The sequence below is a fragment of the Rhamphochromis sp. 'chilingali' genome (genome assembly GCF_963969265.1).
Source record: "Rhamphochromis sp. 'chilingali' genome assembly, chromosome: 6".
In the NCBI taxonomy this organism is placed as follows: domain Eukaryota; kingdom Metazoa; phylum Chordata; class Actinopteri; order Cichliformes; family Cichlidae; genus Rhamphochromis; species Rhamphochromis sp. 'chilingali'.
In genome coordinates, this window is record NC_137933.1 from 40,391,496 (window position 1) to 40,411,765 (window position 20,270).

The following is a 20,270-nucleotide window of genomic DNA, read 5'->3' on the forward strand; positions in this document are numbered from 1 at the left end:
CAATATAGCCACCTTTCTTTGCAAGGACACTCAAAAGCCTGCCATCCATGGATTCTGTCAGTGTTTTGATCTGTTCACCATCAACATTGCGTGCAGCAGCAACCACAGCCTCCCAGACACTGTTCAGAGAGGTGTACTGTTTTCCCTCCTTGTAAATCTCACATTTGATGATGGACCACAGGTTCTCAATGGGGTTCAGATCAGGTGAACAAGGTGGCCATGTCATTAGTTCTTCTTCTTTTATACCCTTTCTTGCCAGCCACGCTGTGGAGTACTTGGACGCGTGTGATGGAGCATTGTCCTGCATGGAAATCATGTTTTTCTTGAAGGATGCAGACTTCTTCCTGTACCACTGCTTGAAGAAGGTGTCTTCCAGAAACTGGCAGTAGGACTGGGAGTTGAGCTTGACTCCATCCTCAACCCGAAAAGGCCCCACAAGCTCATCTTTGATGACACCAGCCCAAACCAGTACTCCACCTCCACCTTGCTGGCGTCTGAGTCGGACTGGAGCTCTCTGCCCTTTACCAATCCAGCCACGGGCCCATCCATCTGGCCCATCAAGACTCACTCTCATTTCATCAGTCCATAAAACCTTAGAAAAACCAGTCTTGAGATATTTCTTGGCCCAGTCTTGACGTTTCAGCTTGTGTGTCTTGTTCAGTGGTGGTCGTCTTTCAGCCTTTCTTACCTTGGCCATGTCTCTGAGTATTGCACACCTTGTGCTTTTGGGCACTCCAGTGATGTTGCAGCTCTGAAATATGGCCAAACTGGTGGCAAGTGGCATCTTGGCAGCTGCACGCTTGACTTTTCTCAGTTCATGGGCAGTTATTTTGCGCCTTGGTTTTTCCACACGCTTCTTGCGACCCTGTTGACTATTTTGAATGAAACGCTTGATTGTTCGATGATCACGCTTCAGAAGCTTTGCAATTTTGAGACTGCTGCATCCCTCTGCAAGATATCTCACTATTTTTGACTTTTCTGAGCCTGTCAAGTCCTTCTTTTGACCCATTTTGCCAAAGGAAAGGACGTTGCCTAATAATTATGCACACCTGATATAGGGTGTTGATGTCATTAGACCACACCCCTTCTCATTACAGAGATGCACATCACCTAATATGCTTAATTGGTAGTAGGCTTTCGAGCCTATACAGCTTGGAGTAAGACAACATGCATGAAGAGGATGATGTGGACAAAATACTCATTTGCCTAATAATTCTGCACTCTCTGTATAAAAATGACGGGTTTGCACAGTATTTGTGTTGTTCTAGAAGGTTACTACAACCTTGCAGAAAAGTCTCCCTGCGGTTTGCTTATTTTGCCACCACAGACTAATTTTGTCACAACACCAGCCGGTGATGTTGCAACCTATCAAACGATGACCAGATGCATTCTGTATTATGAATCGCACGCATTACGTAATGTTTCTGTAGGGAAGGTTCTGATGTAAAGTCTGAAGGTTGCTTTTAGCAAACAAACCTCTATTGCGGGGCGTCGGGTGCACTCGTATCAGGTGTGCCGTACCATCCACAAGCATGTTTGTGTTTGCATATGGTCGCTTCATACCACAGGTCAGAAGTCGAGGTGGTAAGCCTGTACTGCGATTGCTGGTCATGATTAAGTATGCATAAACTTATTGACCTAACTGTGCTTTATAGGCATCCCTTTCTAATTCACTTTTAATAGTATAAGGACACAGAACCTAGTGTGAGTGCGCCCTAAGATGCTTCTGGCAAGTTATGCACAAGGTGTCCTTGAAATCTACGTTTTGTTTTGTTTTGTTTTTTTCAAAAAAGGTGATTTGGGTTCAAACATTCCCCTTTCACATCTTTAACCCTGCGTCCTGAAGAAAACACGTTTAACCAGTGAGGTTAAAAGTGAAGGAGTCCTTTACAAGAAATGGGAGTGACAGATCCATCTGATTGTTGCCTAAACCGAGTGCTGCAGGTACAGATACTGAAGGAAACCTTAAACTGGGGACACCAGCAGCTGTGACAAACAGCAGTATGTAACTCCACCAAACTTCCTTTGTTTAGAGGAGCAATGAAATTTAGACAGCACGGAGCAGCAGAACAGCAAAGAACGCCAGTGCAGAGAGCACAGACGTCGCCAAAACCAGTCAGCGAAAAATATATAACAGTCCAAAATTCTTTCTTGCACATGCACCAGTTAATAACTGAAAAGGTGGTTCAGTTACATTTGACCATGCAGTTTTTGCATGACCCTACTGACCCTAAAAGCACACAAAGAAGGGAAAGAAATGAAAGAATGGAAATTCGAGTGCAGCAAACAATCATCCAAATACAAGAATGATTATTTTTAAAAATCCGGTTCTTTACAACAAAGAGACCTTCCTTCATTCTGGTGTAACAACTCATATTGTTCCATTTCACACAGTATCACATCTGGCTGACAGAGTTCAAACTGTTCACGGGTTCAGATCAAGTCTTCAGATGGTGGATCATGTAAACGTGTCCCTCAGAAATACAGAAAACTCTACTGAAAGTAGATCCTGCAGCTCTGTTCTAGACACACGTGCATGCCATCGCATCGTTCTATGCAGACCTTCTTTATCCTGCTTCAAACAACAGTGACTAACCAAAGTCTCCAGTCACAGGTGAGATTTTCTAAAGCACGAACACAGTCACAAGGAGGTGCAGAAGCGTAGTTCCTTCTCCGACCACTTCCTTAACAGCATGCTGAGAAATTATTGTGGTTTTTTTGTCCACTGACACCTAAAACATGGTGCCTACTCCATTTTTAACTCAAAGTGACTAAAGCTACTGCAGGCTATTCCAACAGGCCTCTTTGTGGAGGCGATGACGTGCAGCTGTTGTTGAAACTGTCAAAGAGACTCATGATGAAACTTTTGCAAGCTGCGCTGCTGGTCAGCCTGCCTCATAATGAGACCTGCTTCTCTTACTTAAGCTGCCCTCATCGACTGTTCCACCACAGAACAGCAGAAACAGCGTCAGACTCGAGCTCCACAGTATTCCCGAACAAAAGTGTGCAGCTGCGTCCAAAAATACTTCATTCATAGCTGTTCAACGACAAACAGATCAGACACATAAACCCTCAATCAAACGTCAGCACACATATATATATATATATATATATATATATATATATATATATATATATAGTTATCAGGAAAGTGTGAGTGAGGGAAGGAGCTGAGGGTCGTTTTCTCATACAGTCACTCTGTGCAACCAGAGGAGTCGCCCCCTGTTGGAGATTAGAAAGAATGCATGATTTGGACAGTTGTGCACTGGCGTCATTTTGCAGAAGTGGAAAACACGTCCATCTTTCACATGCAGTCTATGCTCACTTTACATCTGCATGTTAAATGTTTGTATACAGTTTAATTAAAGTTACTTTTTTCACAAAGGGTCACCACAGCAGGTAGATCTGAATGAAGTGATTCCAATCCCGAGGGACTTGTGTCTCCTGCCGAGATCAAACCAGGGACACTTGTTAAGCAAATGTGTGAACCACAACTCTACGGATCCACTTTAATGAACATATGCAACGATTTATGAGGAGCAGCCACATGGTGAGATGTCTGCAAAGATTTCTGGCTTTTCAAGAAATGTCCTGCAAAGTCTTAGCAACCAAGGGAGGAAAAACAGCGCATCTTTTAATTTTATTTAGCATATTGAAGCCGTTATCTTGGAAAACTATGAAGGCATGGTTAATGTTTGTATCTGTCTTCTGGAGATAGGAACAACTTTTCCCTCACTGATCATCAGACTTTTGGGGAGTGTAAACTTGGTGCCTCGACGCGGTGCCTACTCGTGTGGATTTTCCATCTCTGACCTGTTAATGCATCACATTTACAAGTTCATCCTGCAAGTGAAAGTCTAAATTATACAAATATATATTTCTGTCAGTTATTTTAATGTGAGCGTGCAGAGTAAACCCAGCTGTGAGACAAAGCCGTGATCTGCAGGCAGACACTGACACCTAGTGGCCAAAAGGAGGAAGGGACTCGTTAAGTCAACAAGCTGAGGTCTCCAAAACTATTCAAGGTCAGGTTAAAAGTTTATATTTTTTATATGATAATTCTTATCCAAGCATAGTTCGTTCAATTATTCATTATAGTTCACTCAACCTCAGTAAAAACTGACAAAATAGATTAAAAGCTATCTCTCTGACAGACTGGTGACCTGTACAGGGTGTACCCCACCTCTCGGCCTATGGCAGCTGGAATAGGGTCCACACGCCCCCACCTCACCCCACAACTCTGAATTTGATAAGCAGATGAGGATGGATGGACACATGGACACAAAGATATTGTGTCAAACTCAAATGAAAAAATGTTCTAATTTTAGTCCGTTTGGTGGTTTTGGTAAAGAATTTGTTGACTTTGAGTATCTTGCCTTTAAAGTTCTGTGTTCATATTGTCAAGTCCATGTTCAGCATTTCCTAGTCAAATATACTGGTAATGATTAAAAAACTAGAAGAACTGAAAAATAACTGAAACTAAACTGTATTGAAAATGAAATAACGACAGGGAACAAAACTGTTATAACTCTGGTGTCCCGGCTCTACCTCTGTCCGGGCTCTTTTCTGATAACCTGGTTCTTTTGTGGCTGTTCCTGCACTGTCATGGTTCTGAGTCCACACAGCTTCATCCTGCCCACAGATTTCACCACCAAACTGACCCTGTGGCCCCCCACCCTGAGCGCCGTCCAGATTCAGTTAGTTTAAACCCCCTGAAGTTTAGCAGTTCGGTCGGGTTACAAAGAGCAGGGAGGCTCTGTGTTTTCTGTGCAGAGACGTGGGGGTCTCAGATTTGGATCTTTACAGGGTCTTGGCTTTCTGCTGAGCCAGGCGTTTGGCTTTTGTCAAGAGCGTGGGGTTTTATGGATCACTGAGGGGGTGTGAGTGATTTCAGGCTCAAAGAAAACAAATGACAAACTGCTGTGAGCTTTGGATGGACATTCGATAGCCAACACTTCAGCTCCTCCGAGGCTGCAGAGGAAATTACACAGTTCAGTAAGAAACAATAAATCTGGTTGTTTTATCAACAAACCAAACAAGAAGAAAAGACAACTAAAACAAGCACTTAATAGCAAACAAGGGAGAAACCACCTTCTTCATTAAACGCACTAATGACATTTCAGACAGGAATATTTATTTCCAGTAAAGAAACAGAATCATAGTGAACTAGAAGAAAAAATGTTGTCACTGTAAAAGTTTGTCTCACACTAACGACTTTAAGTCCTTATAAATAACTCATAATAACATAAACTAGTAATAGGTAAGCCATCATTAATTCTGTTATTTTGCTAGACTTTAAGATATTAGACTTTATTTTAATAATAAGTATATGTTTCAATATGCCTTATCTTATCTTAAATGAATTATATGAAATATTTACAATTGTTGATTTGTTGATTTTAAGGCAAGCTATATCTGCACAGATATCCTCACAACAGGGAAAGTGTCTCACATAAATATTTTACTAAAGTTTGAGTGAATGTAGTTACAGCTGATGTAGTTATTTGTAGCTAACGCAAGGTGTCGCTATTTTCCCCAACCGTTCTTGTAAAGCGCTAAAGTACACTTCACAAAGTTTGTCCTTTTGCGGATACCGTAAACGGAGTAAAAAAATAAATCATGGCGTCCGACAGCGACAGCGATGAAGATTTTGTGACTTACGGGACTCCTTTGGAACCTTTGGAAGAAGGTGGGGTGAATTTTATGATCTCGGTCATCTGTTTACTTGCATTTAAAAAATCTCCCAGGTGTTTAAAGCAAAGCGTTACTAGCTGCGCCGTTCGCAGCGCTACTTCACTGAGTTCAGCTAACGAGCAGCTAGCTAAGCGCAATCATAGCCTCCTAGTTTGAAACCCAGACCTCATTCAAAAACCCTTTATGTTAATGTTGCTGATTAAAGTAGTTGAACATAACTACTGAATACAGTGCCATTTCTCATCTCTAAAGTTTCAGCACTATCAGGTCTTCAGTTCGGCCTCAAAGTTGTAGAGAAAGCTGCCATTTATTTTTTCCCCTTCAAATCTGAAGCTGCAGTGTGTGTGATTTGTGTGCTTACTGCGGTAAAGACTATACTGTGGCTTTGTGCGACATTGTGTGTCTTAAATATCGTTACAGGATGTAGATTATTTTTAGTGTGTTTAATGCGGGAAAACAAAAAGAAGAATATCAGTAAATGTCGTTACTAGTTGGAGGAAAAAAGAAATTGTATTACACAGACTCTGATGTAGTGGTTAACTCATAGCGCAGTGTGAGCCTACCCTGGGCTCCGGCGGTGGACCCGCTGGTTCTGCATGGTGCTGGGCTGTGAGCGCGGGTCCCACTGAAGGATATTGGACCTTCCAGCCACCGTCATGAAGTCTTTTTCTGACTGTTTGGTCAGAAACATGCAAACGGGTAACCAGCTGAAGGTCATCTTATAGCAGAGCTCATCCTGCTCCTCACACAAAGGAGCAGATGCCGATCTTGGGTGATGACCTTCTACGGCTCCATCTCCTGGTATCTCCTCCACATTCTTGAGACAAAGATGATACACATGGAGGAGCCATCCTGGAGGAGCTGGACTACCTGTGCAACCCAAATAGGATACAGACACCATCTCAGGCTGCCAGCAGTGACAAGTGGTGATCATCGGTGACGCTAGCAAAAGAAAGAGGAGAGAAAAGGAGAGAGCAATGGACTGTGCCCTCATCTGCTTTTTGGGGGGTTGTCTTGTTGTTGCCTTTGCTTCATTTTTGACCAGTGTATAAATCAGCAATAAATTACTTCCAAATCCTTATAGTTTACTACAACCTCTGTTTTGTACAGAATTGACAACAATTTTAAATGTTTTCCCATTTCAATGTTTACCATTTAAAAATTGCCGTGTTTTCACAGACGAGCCGCTGAAGAAGCCCGTCCCACTCCACGATCAGACAGTCAAAGATGAGAAGGGACGATATAAGAGGTTCCACGGAGCGTTCACTGGAGGCTTTTCAGCCGGATACTTCAACACTGTCGGCTCAAAAGAAGGTGAGAGACCTCCTGTAGAGTTCACACATATTTTAGTTAATGTGATATTTATGGAGCGCTGCATGCAGACGTGTAAGGGGAGGTGGTGTCCCCTCATCGTAAAGCTAACGGTGTTTGGTTCAGTCCAGCCTCTGATTTTGAAGTTGGCTTTAGAGCAGACCTGGCTGCTTTGTAGCTGCGTGTTGTTTTCTTTTTTTTGTCCTCCACTTTTCTTCCATGTTGCGATGCTGGCGTCCGTCGCAGATGTTGTTCTGCAAACAGTGAAACCGCTTTTTCAGCTCAAGCATTTTAATTTTGATTCCATATCTTGACATTTGGCGTCCCCGTGTCTTTTTAGGCTGGGCCCCGTCAGCCTTTGTGTCGTCACGGCAACAGAAAGCTGAGAAACACCATGCCAGGCCAGAAGATTTCATGGACGAGGAGGTACAACCACCCAGAGAGAGGGGAAGGTTTTTTATTCACATGTAAAAGAAAATCTGGGACTTTATCCAAATAACGTCAAATACCCTAAAATATCAAATAACATTTTATACGCTTCTGTCAGAGTAGCTGTCTGATGTCTGGAAATCATCTAAAGCTGATTTTATAGCTTTTACGCTGCAGCGTTTGAGTGCTTGGTCTTTCCGGTATGCAGAACATGTTTCAGAAGAGACGTGAGGAGGTTTGAGGTTCAGGTTTAGTGGAGCTGATGCACATCGTTGTTGGTGTTTGTCAGGATTTCAGCGAACACGGCATCGCTCCCAGAGAGATCACCACCAGTCAGGAGTTCTCGTCCAGCCGCAGAGACGAGGCCGGAGAGAAGGCGAGAGCCATCAGCGCTCAGGCGGCTCTGATCCCCGGAGACACGCTGCTGGAGGAGCTGATCGCACCTGCCAGGTAACTGCTGCCACACCCACATCCCACCAACTGTGTCCCAGCAGCCTGCTTCTGCAGCACCATCCTTCCCTCTTTAACAGTTTGCAGTGAATTTGCTCTGAGGTGTGTTTGTTTTGTCTCTCAGGTCTTCCATCGGGGTGGAGCTGCTGATGAAGATGGGCTGGAAGGAAGGTCAGGGCGTCGGGCCTCGTGTGAAGAGGAAAGCTCGCAGGCAGCAGATGGGTAAGTGTGTCATCTTTACAGGCACAAGGTTGCTTGACCAATAAGAGAAATTCAGGAGTTTGTAAAGGGTAAAATAATCCCTGTGACACTTGACTTAGGGCGTTTTCACACCTGTAGTTTGCTCACTGTGATCTGATTCATGTGAGTTCGGAAACTTGAAGCTTTTTCCCGTCTTTGATGTCTTTTCACACAGAATAAACTGTGTCAGTAAAAACCATGTGAGCACATTCACTCTGAGGCTGCCGATGAGGAGGTGGAGTTAGCTTTGGTGTCTTGGATCATTTAAAACCAGAACTTGAAAAAATGAAATACTGAATCAGTCCACTCAGCGTCTCAAGTGAAGATTCGCAGCAGCTTTGATGTTTGATGCCGGTTTTTTAAATTCTGTTTTTCCTACTTCCCCTTATGCTGTGTTTCATTTCAGCATGAATCCTGTATCTGTCTGGTGTTAGTTATAATGTGTAAATACTGACACTTTGTCCTCCTGACAGACGGTGGAGGTAAAGTTTACGGCTGCACGCTGCCCCCTGCTGGTTCGGAGGAATCGGAGGTGAGTGCGGCTGCTTAGACAGAATATTTTAACACAGAACCTGATGGAGGACGATCTAAACTGAATCTGAAATTCATAATGCATGCTGCATAATGAATCTGAAATTCATAATGCATGCTGCATAATGAATCTGAAATTCATAATGCATGCTGCATAATGAATCTGAAATTCATAATGCATGCTGCATATTTTCACCTGTGCGTGCATGAAATCTCTGCCTCATCAGGATGACGATGAGGAGTTTGCCCCAGAGAACGTGACCTTTGCCCCGAAGGATGTAACTCCGGTGGACTTCAACCCTAGGTTGGGAGTTCAGGGTTTGGGGTACCGCGGTCTGGACCCGAGCCTGGCGTTGCTGGGTCACGGCACGGCTGAACACATCGATCTGTTTAAACCTCAGTCTGAGACGAGGAATCGCCTGTTCGGAGACACAAAGAGCAGCTCGAGGAGAGGAGGAGTGGTCGGACAGGTGAGCCCACAAAACCCAGAAGTGTTTTTGGTTGTCTTTTTTAAATACAAAGTGTTTGGCTGCTGACCTTTGACCTGCAGGCCTTTGGCGTGGGTGCGTTAGAGGATGACGATGAAGACGTGTACCACAGAGACTCCATGTCCAGATACGACACAATCCTGGGAGAAGAGGAGCCGGGCGACAGCCTGTACGGCTGGACGGCCCCGCAGCAGTACACTAAGAAGAAAGGTAATGCTTCCTGGGAAAACCTGGAACGTTCCAGGCATTTTTTAAACCAGTCATTAAGCTTTTTCACACAGAGAAGCTCTTTGTCAGTCAGCCTTATTTTAGAGCAGGGAAATCATTTTTAATACTTTCTCCACCAGAGAGGTGTATTTTTTAGTTTTTTTAATTATTAAAGAATAATGTCTCTCTCTCTTTTGTCCATGAAAAACTGAAATGAAAGCATTCATGAAGTAAGATGGAAAATTATTTGGATTTTTTTTTTGCTTCCAGTCAGAAGTAAAGATGCTTCGTATCTCGGCAAAATCCTGGAAGGATTCACTCTGGCACAGAAACCCCTCGAGGAAAAAACAGTGAGGAGCTTCAACATATCTGATCACGTGTCCTCATCAGTACCTGGACACACCCCTCATGTTTCTGTATCTCTCTGTAGATCTTCCCGCCTCCCTGTCTGCCTCGCGATTATCGTCCAGTCCATCATTTCCGTCCTTCGGTCGATGTTTCGCATCTTTCCGGGGTCAGCCCCGCGTTGGCCGAGGCTCTCCGGGTGTCCAAAGGCCACATGGTCAAAGAGGAGCCCCAGCAAGCAGGACGCCACCAGCTGGACTCTGGCCAGAGGAGGGCGCTGCTGGGAGAGGACGCCCTGCAAGGTAAGAGATGGCTGAAAAATGAAGCAACCACAGAAGTGCAAAAAACAACAAATGAGGAAAATTAAAAACGGTTGAAACTATATGTAGTTTTTCTAGATTAATTAAAAATGTAGGATAATCAGGACATCGTGTCCCATTCTGATGGCGAGTGCGTTAATGCTGCTGGTGATGTTTTCCCAACTTCATCCCGATCAGGTCCCAGTTCGGTCATGGAGCTGCTGAGGCCCGAGGACAGGCAGCGCCTGCTCAGCTTCCGCAACTCCTCTAACCCGCCCTCGGCCAAAACCTCCACCCCCGTCTCCGGTCATGCCTCGCAGACATCAGGGAAGTCTGCACAAGTGCTGCCTGCCTCCTCCGGCCTCCAGCAGGAAGCTCTGGCAGCGTGGAGAGGCATCCAAACATCGTCACAGACCTTCAAACCATTTGAGAAAAACCCCAGCAAGCAGGCACGCTACGAACTCTACCTGAGCCGTCTCAAGCAGGGAGACAATGGTACGAGGCTCCGCCCTGCAGGTCCCATCATGCACTGCAGGATCCTTTGATATAGTTGGTACAGTTTTAGTTAAACCACAAAAACCATCATTAACCCTCTGGGGTCGACAAACGCGTCGGCGCATCAAAATCACATGACCAATTTAAGACGTCACAGCTACAAGATGCAGCGACTCTGAGTCGCCATTTCAACTTGGGTCGAAAGTGCAGACTTCAAACTATATACCAGTTTTTGAATTGTGTCGATGGGCCACGTAAAACCAGAGTTATGATAAAAAATACACGTGATGTTTTTTTCTCAACAAAACAGCGGCGTTTACAGCAGGAAGAACGGTAAAAACGGCGTTTTCTACAGACAGCGCTCGCAAACACTCTCCGCTTACGAGTGAAGAAAGAAAAAACACCCCTTCCCTATTTGATGTTAGAGTTTACCATGTCAGCCAATCAAAAAAATGATATGGTAACATGGGGCACTTGGTTGCTTAGGGAGAAGGGGAAGATTTAGGAGTGACACCTGTGAGAGAGAGAGCGAGTTTTCATATGTGAGACATTAGTGACGTTTAGCGTGTTTGGAGGCTGTAGTTAGTGTGTTGTGTAGTTATTGTCTTGTATTGTGTGTCAGTTAGACTGCTGAATGTCACATTTGCTCCAAAAACGCCACCAAAGGCAGATTCCAGTGTAAACGCTGTTCCCACATGGAAAACGGGACTGATGCTCCTCCTGCTGTCAGACCTGCAGGTTTAGGCCGGTGCTGTTCTCCTCTGTCTTATACTGAACACAAACTATTTTTTTGGACCGGCACAAATAATTTGTGTCTTCTTATTTGATGCAGCACAGCTGATTGTTCTGTAAATAGATTTAAATGGTTATATAAACGCCTGAGGCCTTGGCTGCATTTTTAGGTGAATAGTACCATATAACTTTGTTGTTTGCAAATCTTGTGCATAATTTTTAGAAATGTACAATTTCTATTTGCATTTCAAGTTATGAAAATGATTCGTTAAACATGTTTGTGGGTTTTACAGTAAAAAATAACTTTTTTCTACTCGGATTTTGAATTATTTGTCTGAATTTAGATCATTTGTTCTAATATAGTTTGCCAAAATGAAAAAATAACTCAAATTTCAGATATTTGAGGTTGTGCTGAAAATAATGATACCAAACAAGGCAAGATAAACAGTTTTTAACGGTGAAATATAGAAGTAAAATCAAAAGTAGTCAAAAATGGCCAATTATACCCTGGACCCCAGAGGGTTAATGCTCCTACGTGTCTGAGCACGTGCGTATATGTGATTACTGGCTAACACAGACGCTGGATTAAAGCTCCCACATTAGAGACCGCCTGGATATTAAAATGTAAAAATCTTCTGTGTGTCCCTCAGACGCTCTGGAGCAGAGTCTAGACCCGGGAATGACAGAGTGGGAGCGCAGCCGGGAGAGGGAGGAGTTTGTCCGAGCTTCTATCTTGTACCGGCCCACCTCCTCCTCGCTGTCCTCCCGCTTCACCAGAGCCAAAGACCAGGAGGACGATGACAGCGTGGAGGTCAGCCAGGACCAAGAGGTAGGACGCCACCTGGTGCTGTAAAAAACCACACCCCTACACTGCAGGTAAGCTCAGGAGTCACTGATGCTTTCTTTTGGTTGTCAGGGAGACCTGGATGACAAACAGTCTGCAGTAAAGATGAAGATGTTTGGAAAACTGACCAGAGAAACGTTCGAGTGGTATCCTGACAAACTGCTCTGCAAAAGATTCAACGTGCCCGACCCCTACCCCGGGTACGGCACACAGATCGGACTGAATCAGCTCTAAACAGAACGTCGAGGTTAAATCCAAACTCTGCTGAGCTAAAGTCTCACTGTGATTGGTCCTGCAGGTCCGGTATTGTGGGTCTGCCCAAAGTGAAGAGAGACAAGTTTTCAGTCTTCAATTTCCTGACTGTGACTGAGAGCAGAGAGGCTGCAGGTAACTTCATTCACACACAGGAGGCGCTAAAGAGTTTTAACAGGCAAGCAGTAGAATATTCTGTAAGAGAACTTTAAGCCCCTTTTCTTGTTTCTTTAACTTAAAAGCTTGTTTGAATCCATGTTGTCTTTACTGCCACCCACAGCACCCACCTGTAATAATGCTCAGTATTATTTTAAACATAAAAGATGTTCCCAGGTGTGCTGAGAGGGAAGATCAGACCTTCAGTATCAACTTTTGCCTGCTTGGCTTGTTTCTGTCGGCCACACGAGCAGCTGTCAGTGCACGAAGCAGTTAAGCAGAGTTAGCTTTGACAGCGAGACGTGAGCGAGCTCCCAAGCTCCATTTACACATCGATGAGCCAAAGCGAGTAAGGCTACGTTCACACTGCAGGCGAAAGCGCATCAAATCCGATTTTTTTGACCCTATGCGACCCATATCCGATCATGGTATGACAGTGTGAACGGCGCAAATCCGATATTTTCAAATCCGATCTGGGTCACTTTCGTATGTGGTACCGAATCCGATACATATCCGATGTTTTAGAAAGCGACTGCTGTTTGAACGGTCAAGTCGCATTAAATCCGCCTTTTACGTCACCGACACAAGACTGAAGCCAATTATCAGCGCCAGAGAAGCGCCCGAGAAGACATCGCGAACGCTTCCTGGCCATCCAGTGTAGATGTCAGTGAAACTGTTGGGAAGACAACGTAAACATTTTATTTGTACTGTATAATCTGCAGATTCTGACAGAAATCTGCAGCTATCTTTGAAGCACCGCTCCTCTCTTAAACAGCAATAAGGATCATTATTAGGTTATTTACATTATTATGTAAATAACAAAATAACTTAAAGCAAAAATTGGGAAACGTGAAGTCCGAAGTCTTTATATTAAGGGCCATCAGTCAAACAATACTGTTGCTCTGGGTCTAAACAGAGCGCGTTGTGTGTGACATCTTCTTTTGCGCATGCGGGCCGCTTTGAGCGTTCACACTAGAGCGCGTTTGCTGTCGCATTTTATTTGTAGTGTGAACGAGCAGACAAAAAAAATCGGATTTGATCAAAAAATCGGAATTGAGCATTAAGACCTGCAGTGTGAACGTAGCCTAAATGTTTCTGACTGCAGCAGCTTTATCACATCCTGCCCTGTCACAGTCACACTAAACCTCAGTAGACAGATTTTTTTTTCAGCACAAATGAAAGTTAAATGTGTTTTTAAAACTCAAGTAGATGAAAACTGATCCGAACTCATTTTTATCAAAGAATATCTCAGTGTGACTGAAGAGTTATGTAAGAATTTATTTAAATGTTTTAAGGATTAAATCTGCTGTTCCTCAGACTGAGGTTTGTTAACCAATCAGGATTTATTTAGGATAAAAAAGTAAAGACAGGAAAACTGAAGTGATTGCTTTTATTAAATTGATACTTTCTTTCCGTTTTTTTCCTCCATGAATTTAAGTTTCTTTGTAGCCTTAACACAAATTTGATGTTTTCTTAGTTTCCGTTTAACACCACAGTGTTTGTGCTCACAGATTAAGCTCATTGTTTCTCTTCAGCACCTCCAAAACCTCCAGAATCCGGGAAGAAGTCCAGGTGGGATGTCTCTGAGCAGAAGGTGGAGAAGAAGAAGGAGGACCCGCTGGGTGAGCTTCTCAGTGCTGCACGCAACCAGACCGAGACCAAAGTGGAGCACACCCCCACGCCTGCCTTACCTGCTTTACCTGCCTCAATCAGCAGCAGCGATCAGGCTCCAGGAAGCAAACCGGAGGTAGTGAAAGAGCAAAGTGTCCAAACCAGCAGGCGAGGAAGTCCTTAAATCTAAAGAGTTTATCCTTCCTTCTACAGATAAAGTCATCAGAGCAGCAGAGCTCAGAGCAGAAGAAAGAAGGTGATGAAGAAGAGGAGGAGGAGGAAGAGGAGAGCAGGCCTCCCATGGATCTGTTTAAGGCCATCTTTGCCAGCTCCTCTGATGAGAAGTCCTCCTCTTCATCAGAGGGGGAGAGCAGCGATGAGGAGGAAGAAAAGGTGACAAAGGAGGATGAAGGAAAAGTGGACTCGGAGCCACTGAACCTCTTCAGCATCCCCTCCTCCTCCTCAGCCACCACCACCTCCTCCTCAGCCACCGCCTCCTCCTCAGCCACCGCCTCCTCCTCAGCCACCGCCTCCTCCTCAGCCACCACCTCCTCCTCAGCCACCACCTCCTCCTCAGCCACCGCCTCCTCCAGTCACCAAGCAGGTACTCTGAGTTTGCTGAATGCAGGTACTCTGAGTTTGCTGAATCACCTTAACCTTTCCTCTAATCTCACGTCCCTGTCGAGCATAACTCTGTTAACTCTTTTCCTCTCTGCTCCTTCAAAAGCAGCAATTTCCACTCAGGCCTCCGAACAGGAAGAGGAGGAGTTTGGGCCGAAGCTGCCGCCTCCCTCGGCTGCTCTGAGTGAGTGTCACCCACCAGATCAACAACAGACAGCTCAAGTTTATTCACCGTGACCCAGTCACATGGTTTCCCTTGCGTGGACATTGTTTTTATAGATACAGCAGTCTCTCTGTGATCAGCTCAGCTGGGTTACATTCGTGTGAATCGATCCACATTCAGTGTGTAGAACTAGAGCGTCTGTTCATCGACGCTTTCACTGCTCCTCTTCTGCTTCTACTTCATTAAGTGCATCCTGCTTCGTAAAAGCGTTGCTGGAGGATTAATAACCTCTGCCTGTTGTTCCTGTGTTTAGTCAGAGGGGGCGCCGCCTCCATGTGCCCTCCAATCAAGGAGGTTAAAACGGGCAAGAAGAGCAAAGAGAAGAAACACAAGAAAAAGAAGCATTACAAACACAAGAAGGAAAAGAAGGTGGAAAACGAAGAATAAGGATCAGATCAGATAAAATGGCTCCTTCCTCACGCTGAAGCTGTGACTTCTTTTTTCTTTGCAGAAGAAGAAACACAAGAAGCACAAGCACAAAGAAGCAGCCGAAGAAGAGCAAGGAGGAGGAGCCGGCGAGCAGGAAGGTGAAGACGGACAGGTGTCGACAGACGAGCTGCTAAAAAGGTCAGAGGTCACCTGTCAGAGCATCGAAAGATGACCCTGATGGAGTGGGAGACATTTGGAAATTAGTTTGTTATAAAGTGCTGATGTAAGTCGGAAGCTGTGTATGCAAAACAATCATTATTAACAATATTTAGAGTTTTTTTCTCTTTTTTTTGTTTCCACCAAAACGTTTTAAATCCGTAATCCATCGCTCACCGACAGAAACGCACTGCGTTCAATTAAGAACATAGTTTGTTTTCATCTGCTCTTCTGATTCTGATATCATTTTTATTTATCAGATCTCTTAGAGGGGGGAGTGTTGTGTTTACGTTTAGTAAACAGATGCTTTTATTTTTAAACACTGAATTTAGTGTCGTATGCAAAGCACCTCGAACCGTCTTCTTCACTGTCTGTGTGTTTGTTTTCTCTTCCAGACTAAAGAGCATCCGCTCCCATCAGATGTGGTGAATCAGTTGGAGGTCTGTCCTCTGTGAGGACCGTCAGTCAGCTGATTGTTTCACCTGACAGATTACCTGCTGTGTAGTTTTAGGTAATAACAAAAAATCTTTATAACCAAGTGTTCTGTATTTACTGACCTGCTGGGAAACCTTCAATCACACGAAAAACTGACGTTTTGTGTTTAAGTGAAGAACTCTCTCTTAAAGGAGGTGAACATGTCACTGTCACAGTCTGTTTCCATTCATCGATTGCAAACGATGAAACCTTAGGTTACACTCGAGACCAAAAAGGCCACATTGGACAGAAAAGACGTGTAACCACGATTACTATGGAGAAGGAAAGGAACAGCTGATTTGGGTTGCTGTGGTAACATTCCTGCTGCCCCGTATAGATTCCTTCGTTACCAGTTACATTGTAAGAAGTTTATTGATATTGACACAAAGAGAAAACTGTGATCTTTTAGAACTTTTGCTACATATTCTGATGATTTCAGAGACTTCTGTGTGTGACGTCATTTAAGCTTGACATTGATATAATATTACAAACATTAATCCAAGATTACAGATTGGTAAGAAATGTGTTACAAATGGAAGTATATGTCACAATTACTGGATTCCACGTTTCACCACATCTCGGACAGAAGCAGTTCTATTTTTTTTCATCTTTATTTAATCAGAAGGAAAAATATCCTCATTTCCAAGAGAGACCCGGAGGAAGAAGCAGCACAAACAAGCTCTTTGTTAGCTTGTTTCACAGTTTGTGAAACTGTGGGATGAAGTATATGTTGTGTAAATGTCACTTGTGACTTTGAGCTACACAGTCGACAGGTGAAAGTAAACATGGACAAAAACAGTAATAAGACTTTCATTATTGTATAAATCTTTGATCAGGATCAATAATCAGGATTGATTCATTTCAAATTATACTGTAAATCTATAGATTTAAAAAACAAACTCTTTCCCATTTTAGCTTATGCACCCAAAGCTGTGTACTATTCTAATAATAACTGATAGAAAATAATTGATTTTCATCAGTTAATTCACACATGAGACGATACATGAACAGCCAGACTCAGACTGCAGGCTGATCTAAATAATTTCATCTCATCCACTGGAGCACACGAAGGGTTTTAACTTTCAGTTGAGGACAAAGCTTGGTATCTGACCATCGATGTTTCGGCCCTGAACGTGAGCACGCCACAGATCATAGCGACAGCAGCAAGAAGACATCCAGCTATGAAGACCAGGTTCAGGTTCATGGCGTTCCCTGGAAACAAGAGAAGATCAGTTTAATTCAGCGTTATCCAAAGTTACAGTGACTAAAACAAAGCAGCCGACTCTGTTTCCACACCTGCACTCCTGCTGATGTCTGCTGACCTCTTCAAGCACAGGGGACCCTGGGAAATTAAGTGCTGTGCAGTCTGCATGACAGCCCCTCTCTTTCAGCAGTGGGAGTGGTGGTGAGCGTTTGACGTGGAGTTGATGCATCCCTGTGAGCACCTGGTGTTGGGGTTTCCCGCTTCACATACCATCACTGAACAGCTGATGTAAACCTGAATGCAAGTGAAACTTTTGGCTGTGTGTGTCACTCAACCTCAAATCTCTCAGTATCCAAGTGCTGCACCTGCATTAAAACATTCTGATGGAAAAACTGAATTTACGTTAAGTGGACATCACAGATTTAAATGGAGATTATTTATTTAGCTTCCCTGTCCGCAGCGCTACAAGTTGTTGATGGAGATCATGGAGATCTGCCCGGCCCGGGAGCCAGCCTCCTCTGAGGCCTTCCCCAAACCGCAGCCTCAGTTCATGCTTAAGCCAAAACTAGAAATGCTGTCAAACCTAATGTGAGGATGTATTCCCAGCCAATGAAATAACTATTTTAAGCATTAAATTATGAGCATAATAGCTGCCCTCTCAGTCTGTTGTTGGTATTATCTGTAAAACAACAAATACAATCTTGATCTTAAGAACAATTTTGGCTGAAACCCATTAGGTAATCATCATGAAAGTTTCACTGAAACATACTGAAGGAGGATTCTAGTGACTGATAGCAAACATCATCTGCCCTTTGGCCACATGAGCAAACAACAAATGACAAACTATAGCATATAAACAAAAGCAGGCCTTTTTCCTGCAAAACCAGGCCCCATGATGGACACATTTTCAATGTTTTCTTCGCATAATACACTTTTTTTAAAATTAGGTAACTTTTAGCAAATTTCAAGCAATGTGTGCACGAGATGTGTGAGTATGCAATAAAGTTAATCAGATTAAAAAGATACGGCTTGAGTTTTGGGTGTAGAATTCATCAGAATCAGAACCCCCCTTTTTTGCCAGGTATATGTGCAAACACATACAAGGAATTTGGTTCCAGCCGATGGTGCCGCTCAAGCACAACAATGTGAAACGTATTTAGAGGTCTGGTCTAAACTCATTCTTAACCTGATCGTGCAAACCAATGAACTTGAAGGCCTCGACGCAGAACCTAAACTGTCTCTTGTTGTCTGGTGCATGGGTCATAACAGTGGAGTGCAAAGAAAGAGACTACAACTTACAATTTCATCATAAATCCTTGTTTAACCATCATACAGTGCCATTCACAAATATTCAAGTGATAGCCTGATGCCTTAAAAACCTTTAAAGAGCCTTGTTCTATGGACTTCCACTTCTGTATAACACCTGAAATTCTTAAAGATGAGAGAAATTTTTATTCTAAAAGGCACTCAGGTAACTGCTTCAAGTACAAACAGATAAACAGGAGAACCTTCACTGATACACCACCTGTCCTCATGCCTACCCATTTTCGATGATGGAGTAGGTCAGGTGGTAGTTGGGGTTGTCATATGGCGAAGCTCTGCAGGACTCCACAAAAATCTCTGTTGTTGACTGTAGAGGAGGCATCTATCTCCATGTAAACCTTCTCTCCTACGTTATACACCAGAGGGTATGAATTTGGATCAATCATTCTTTGGAAGTGGTTGTTTGGGTAGAACTCAAACTGGTAGGTGAACATGCCGAAGCCTTTATCCCACACTGTGACGCTCTTCCTGTGTGCCGTGAAGCCCAACGTCACATTTCCTTTTTTTGGGGTACTGGCAGTAGAACTCTACTTCCAGCTGGTGTTTTTTTGGTGATCAGATCTGTGTTGTCATCTACTGTGGTGATTTCATTCTTAAAAATGAGGGTTTCATCATCTTCCTGTAGAGTAAAGAAAAAGAAACCAAAAGAAAAACTAAAAGTGTGTGTGTTGACACAAATGAGCCCTCGTTACCTCAATTTGAGTGCCGCAAGCACTGAGGGGGATGATGCCGATGACGTGAGTGCTGTTGGAGTATCTCTCCAGGCTGCAGAGGGTGTTGCTGGGTTCACTGAGACGCAGGTGATCCTCGTGGAGTCCACGGAAGGATGATTTGTCAATCTCAACTCTCATTGTGGACTCAGTGCAGATCACATTGGTTTTAACTGAAACAAGTCAATAACACGTCAAAATAAAAACACTCACATTACAACTATTTAAAGTAAGCAAGTAAAGTAACTGAGTAAAAGTTTATTTATATAGCAGTTTTCACAGATATATGTTACAAAGTGCTTCACAAGAGAGGTATTACTCAAACCACTCTGCAGTACTGCCAGTATGTTAAAACTTCAAGTGTTAGATAATAAATGTTGACATCAGAGTAGCCTTTAGACTCACTTTCCTCCTTCCTGACATCCAGGATAGCACACCTCATCTCAGACTGATAGACTCCAGACCTGAGAAAAAAAACATTAATGAACAATGACTTAACAACTTTACTATGGAGAGGATTTATAATTACCATCATTCACGTAGGCAGATTAGACTTGGGCCTGGTTACTTTCCAGTAAACGGATACACCGGATGTTTTATGTGTTTACCTGAATTAATCATGTTAAAGTTCAGTGTTGGTAGCTTTGTCATTATTTGTTTCAGATCCTTCTTTATTTTCATTTTTCAGGCAGGAGATGGTTTATTTTCTTAACACCTAACATAATGATGAGTCATTACATCGTCTACCGGTCACGGCAGATGGCCCCGCCCCTCCCCCAGCCTGGTTCTGCCGGTTTCTTCCTGTTAAAAGGTTTTGTTTTTTTTTTCATTCCCACTGTTACCAAGTGCTAGCTCATAGAGGTTTATCTGCTTGTGGGGGTTTTCTCTGTAATATTGTAGGGTCTTCACCTTACAATATAAAGCAGCTTGAGGTGACTGTTGCTGTGATTTATTGCTATATAAATAAAACTGAATTGAACTGAACTTACTGTGAGGTTGGGTTGGCATGTGAGTGGGAATGTGTAACGCTTGGAAAGCTGGTACAC

General features: G+C 43.5%; 3 protein-coding genes across 4 annotated transcripts in view; 2 read left to right on the top strand and 1 right to left on the bottom strand.

The window, feature by feature from the left end:
* Positions 1-5,554: 5,554 nt before the first annotated feature.
* gpatch1 (G patch domain containing 1) lies at positions 5,555-17,061 on the top strand. 2 transcript variants are annotated; one of them, XM_080885049.1, is made up of 20 exons: positions 5,555-5,689; positions 6,874-7,008; positions 7,346-7,431; positions 7,724-7,884; positions 8,009-8,106; positions 8,598-8,656; positions 8,883-9,125; positions 9,206-9,353; positions 9,621-9,700; positions 9,781-9,997; positions 10,193-10,489; positions 11,872-12,050; positions 12,138-12,265; positions 12,364-12,452; positions 14,009-14,220; positions 14,298-14,688; positions 14,812-14,889; positions 15,182-15,297; positions 15,380-15,495; positions 15,909-17,061. In XM_080885049.1, the coding sequence occupies exons 1-20, from the start codon at positions 5,620-5,622 to the stop codon at positions 15,940-15,942; spliced, it is 2,937 nt and encodes a 978-aa protein (XP_080741175.1). In that variant the 5' UTR covers positions 5,555-5,619; the 3' UTR covers positions 15,943-17,061. The 2 variants fall into 2 exon arrangements, with proteins under 2 accessions (XP_080741175.1, XP_080741176.1); XM_080885050.1 differs by having other exon boundaries at positions 14,815-14,889.
* Positions 17,062-17,193: 132 nt separating this feature from the next.
* On the bottom strand, positions 17,194-19,666 carry LOC308398900 (oncoprotein-induced transcript 3 protein-like; the record flags this gene model as incomplete). The annotated part of the gene is given in 6 exon segments (XM_080885767.1): positions 17,194-17,474; positions 18,733-18,816; positions 18,818-19,023; positions 19,025-19,051; positions 19,207-19,397; positions 19,630-19,666. Coding segments are annotated over 6 exon segments (645 nt in total). The 3' UTR covers positions 17,194-17,374.
* The window catches only part of LOC308398412 (protein NLRC3-like), a 37,218-nt gene continuing 36,196 nt past the window's right edge, over positions 19,249-20,270 (top strand). The window contains exon 1 of the mRNA XM_080885045.1: positions 19,249-20,035. The gene's annotated coding sequence lies outside the window, so the exon portion shown is untranslated. The remainder of the gene's footprint in view (positions 20,036-20,270) is intronic.

Coding starts and splice junctions, on each gene's coding strand:
- gpatch1 (XM_080885049.1), top strand. CDS start 5,620: ATGGCGTCCGACAGCGACAGCGATGAAGATTTTGTGACTTACGGGACT. Junction 8,657..8,882: donor CTGGTTCGGAGGAATCGGAG/GTGAGTGCGGCT, acceptor CTGCCTCATCAG/GATGACGATGAGGAGTTTGC. Junction 14,890..15,181: donor GCCTCCCTCGGCTGCTCTGA/GTGAGTGTCACC, acceptor TCCTGTGTTTAG/TCAGAGGGGGCGCCGCCTCC.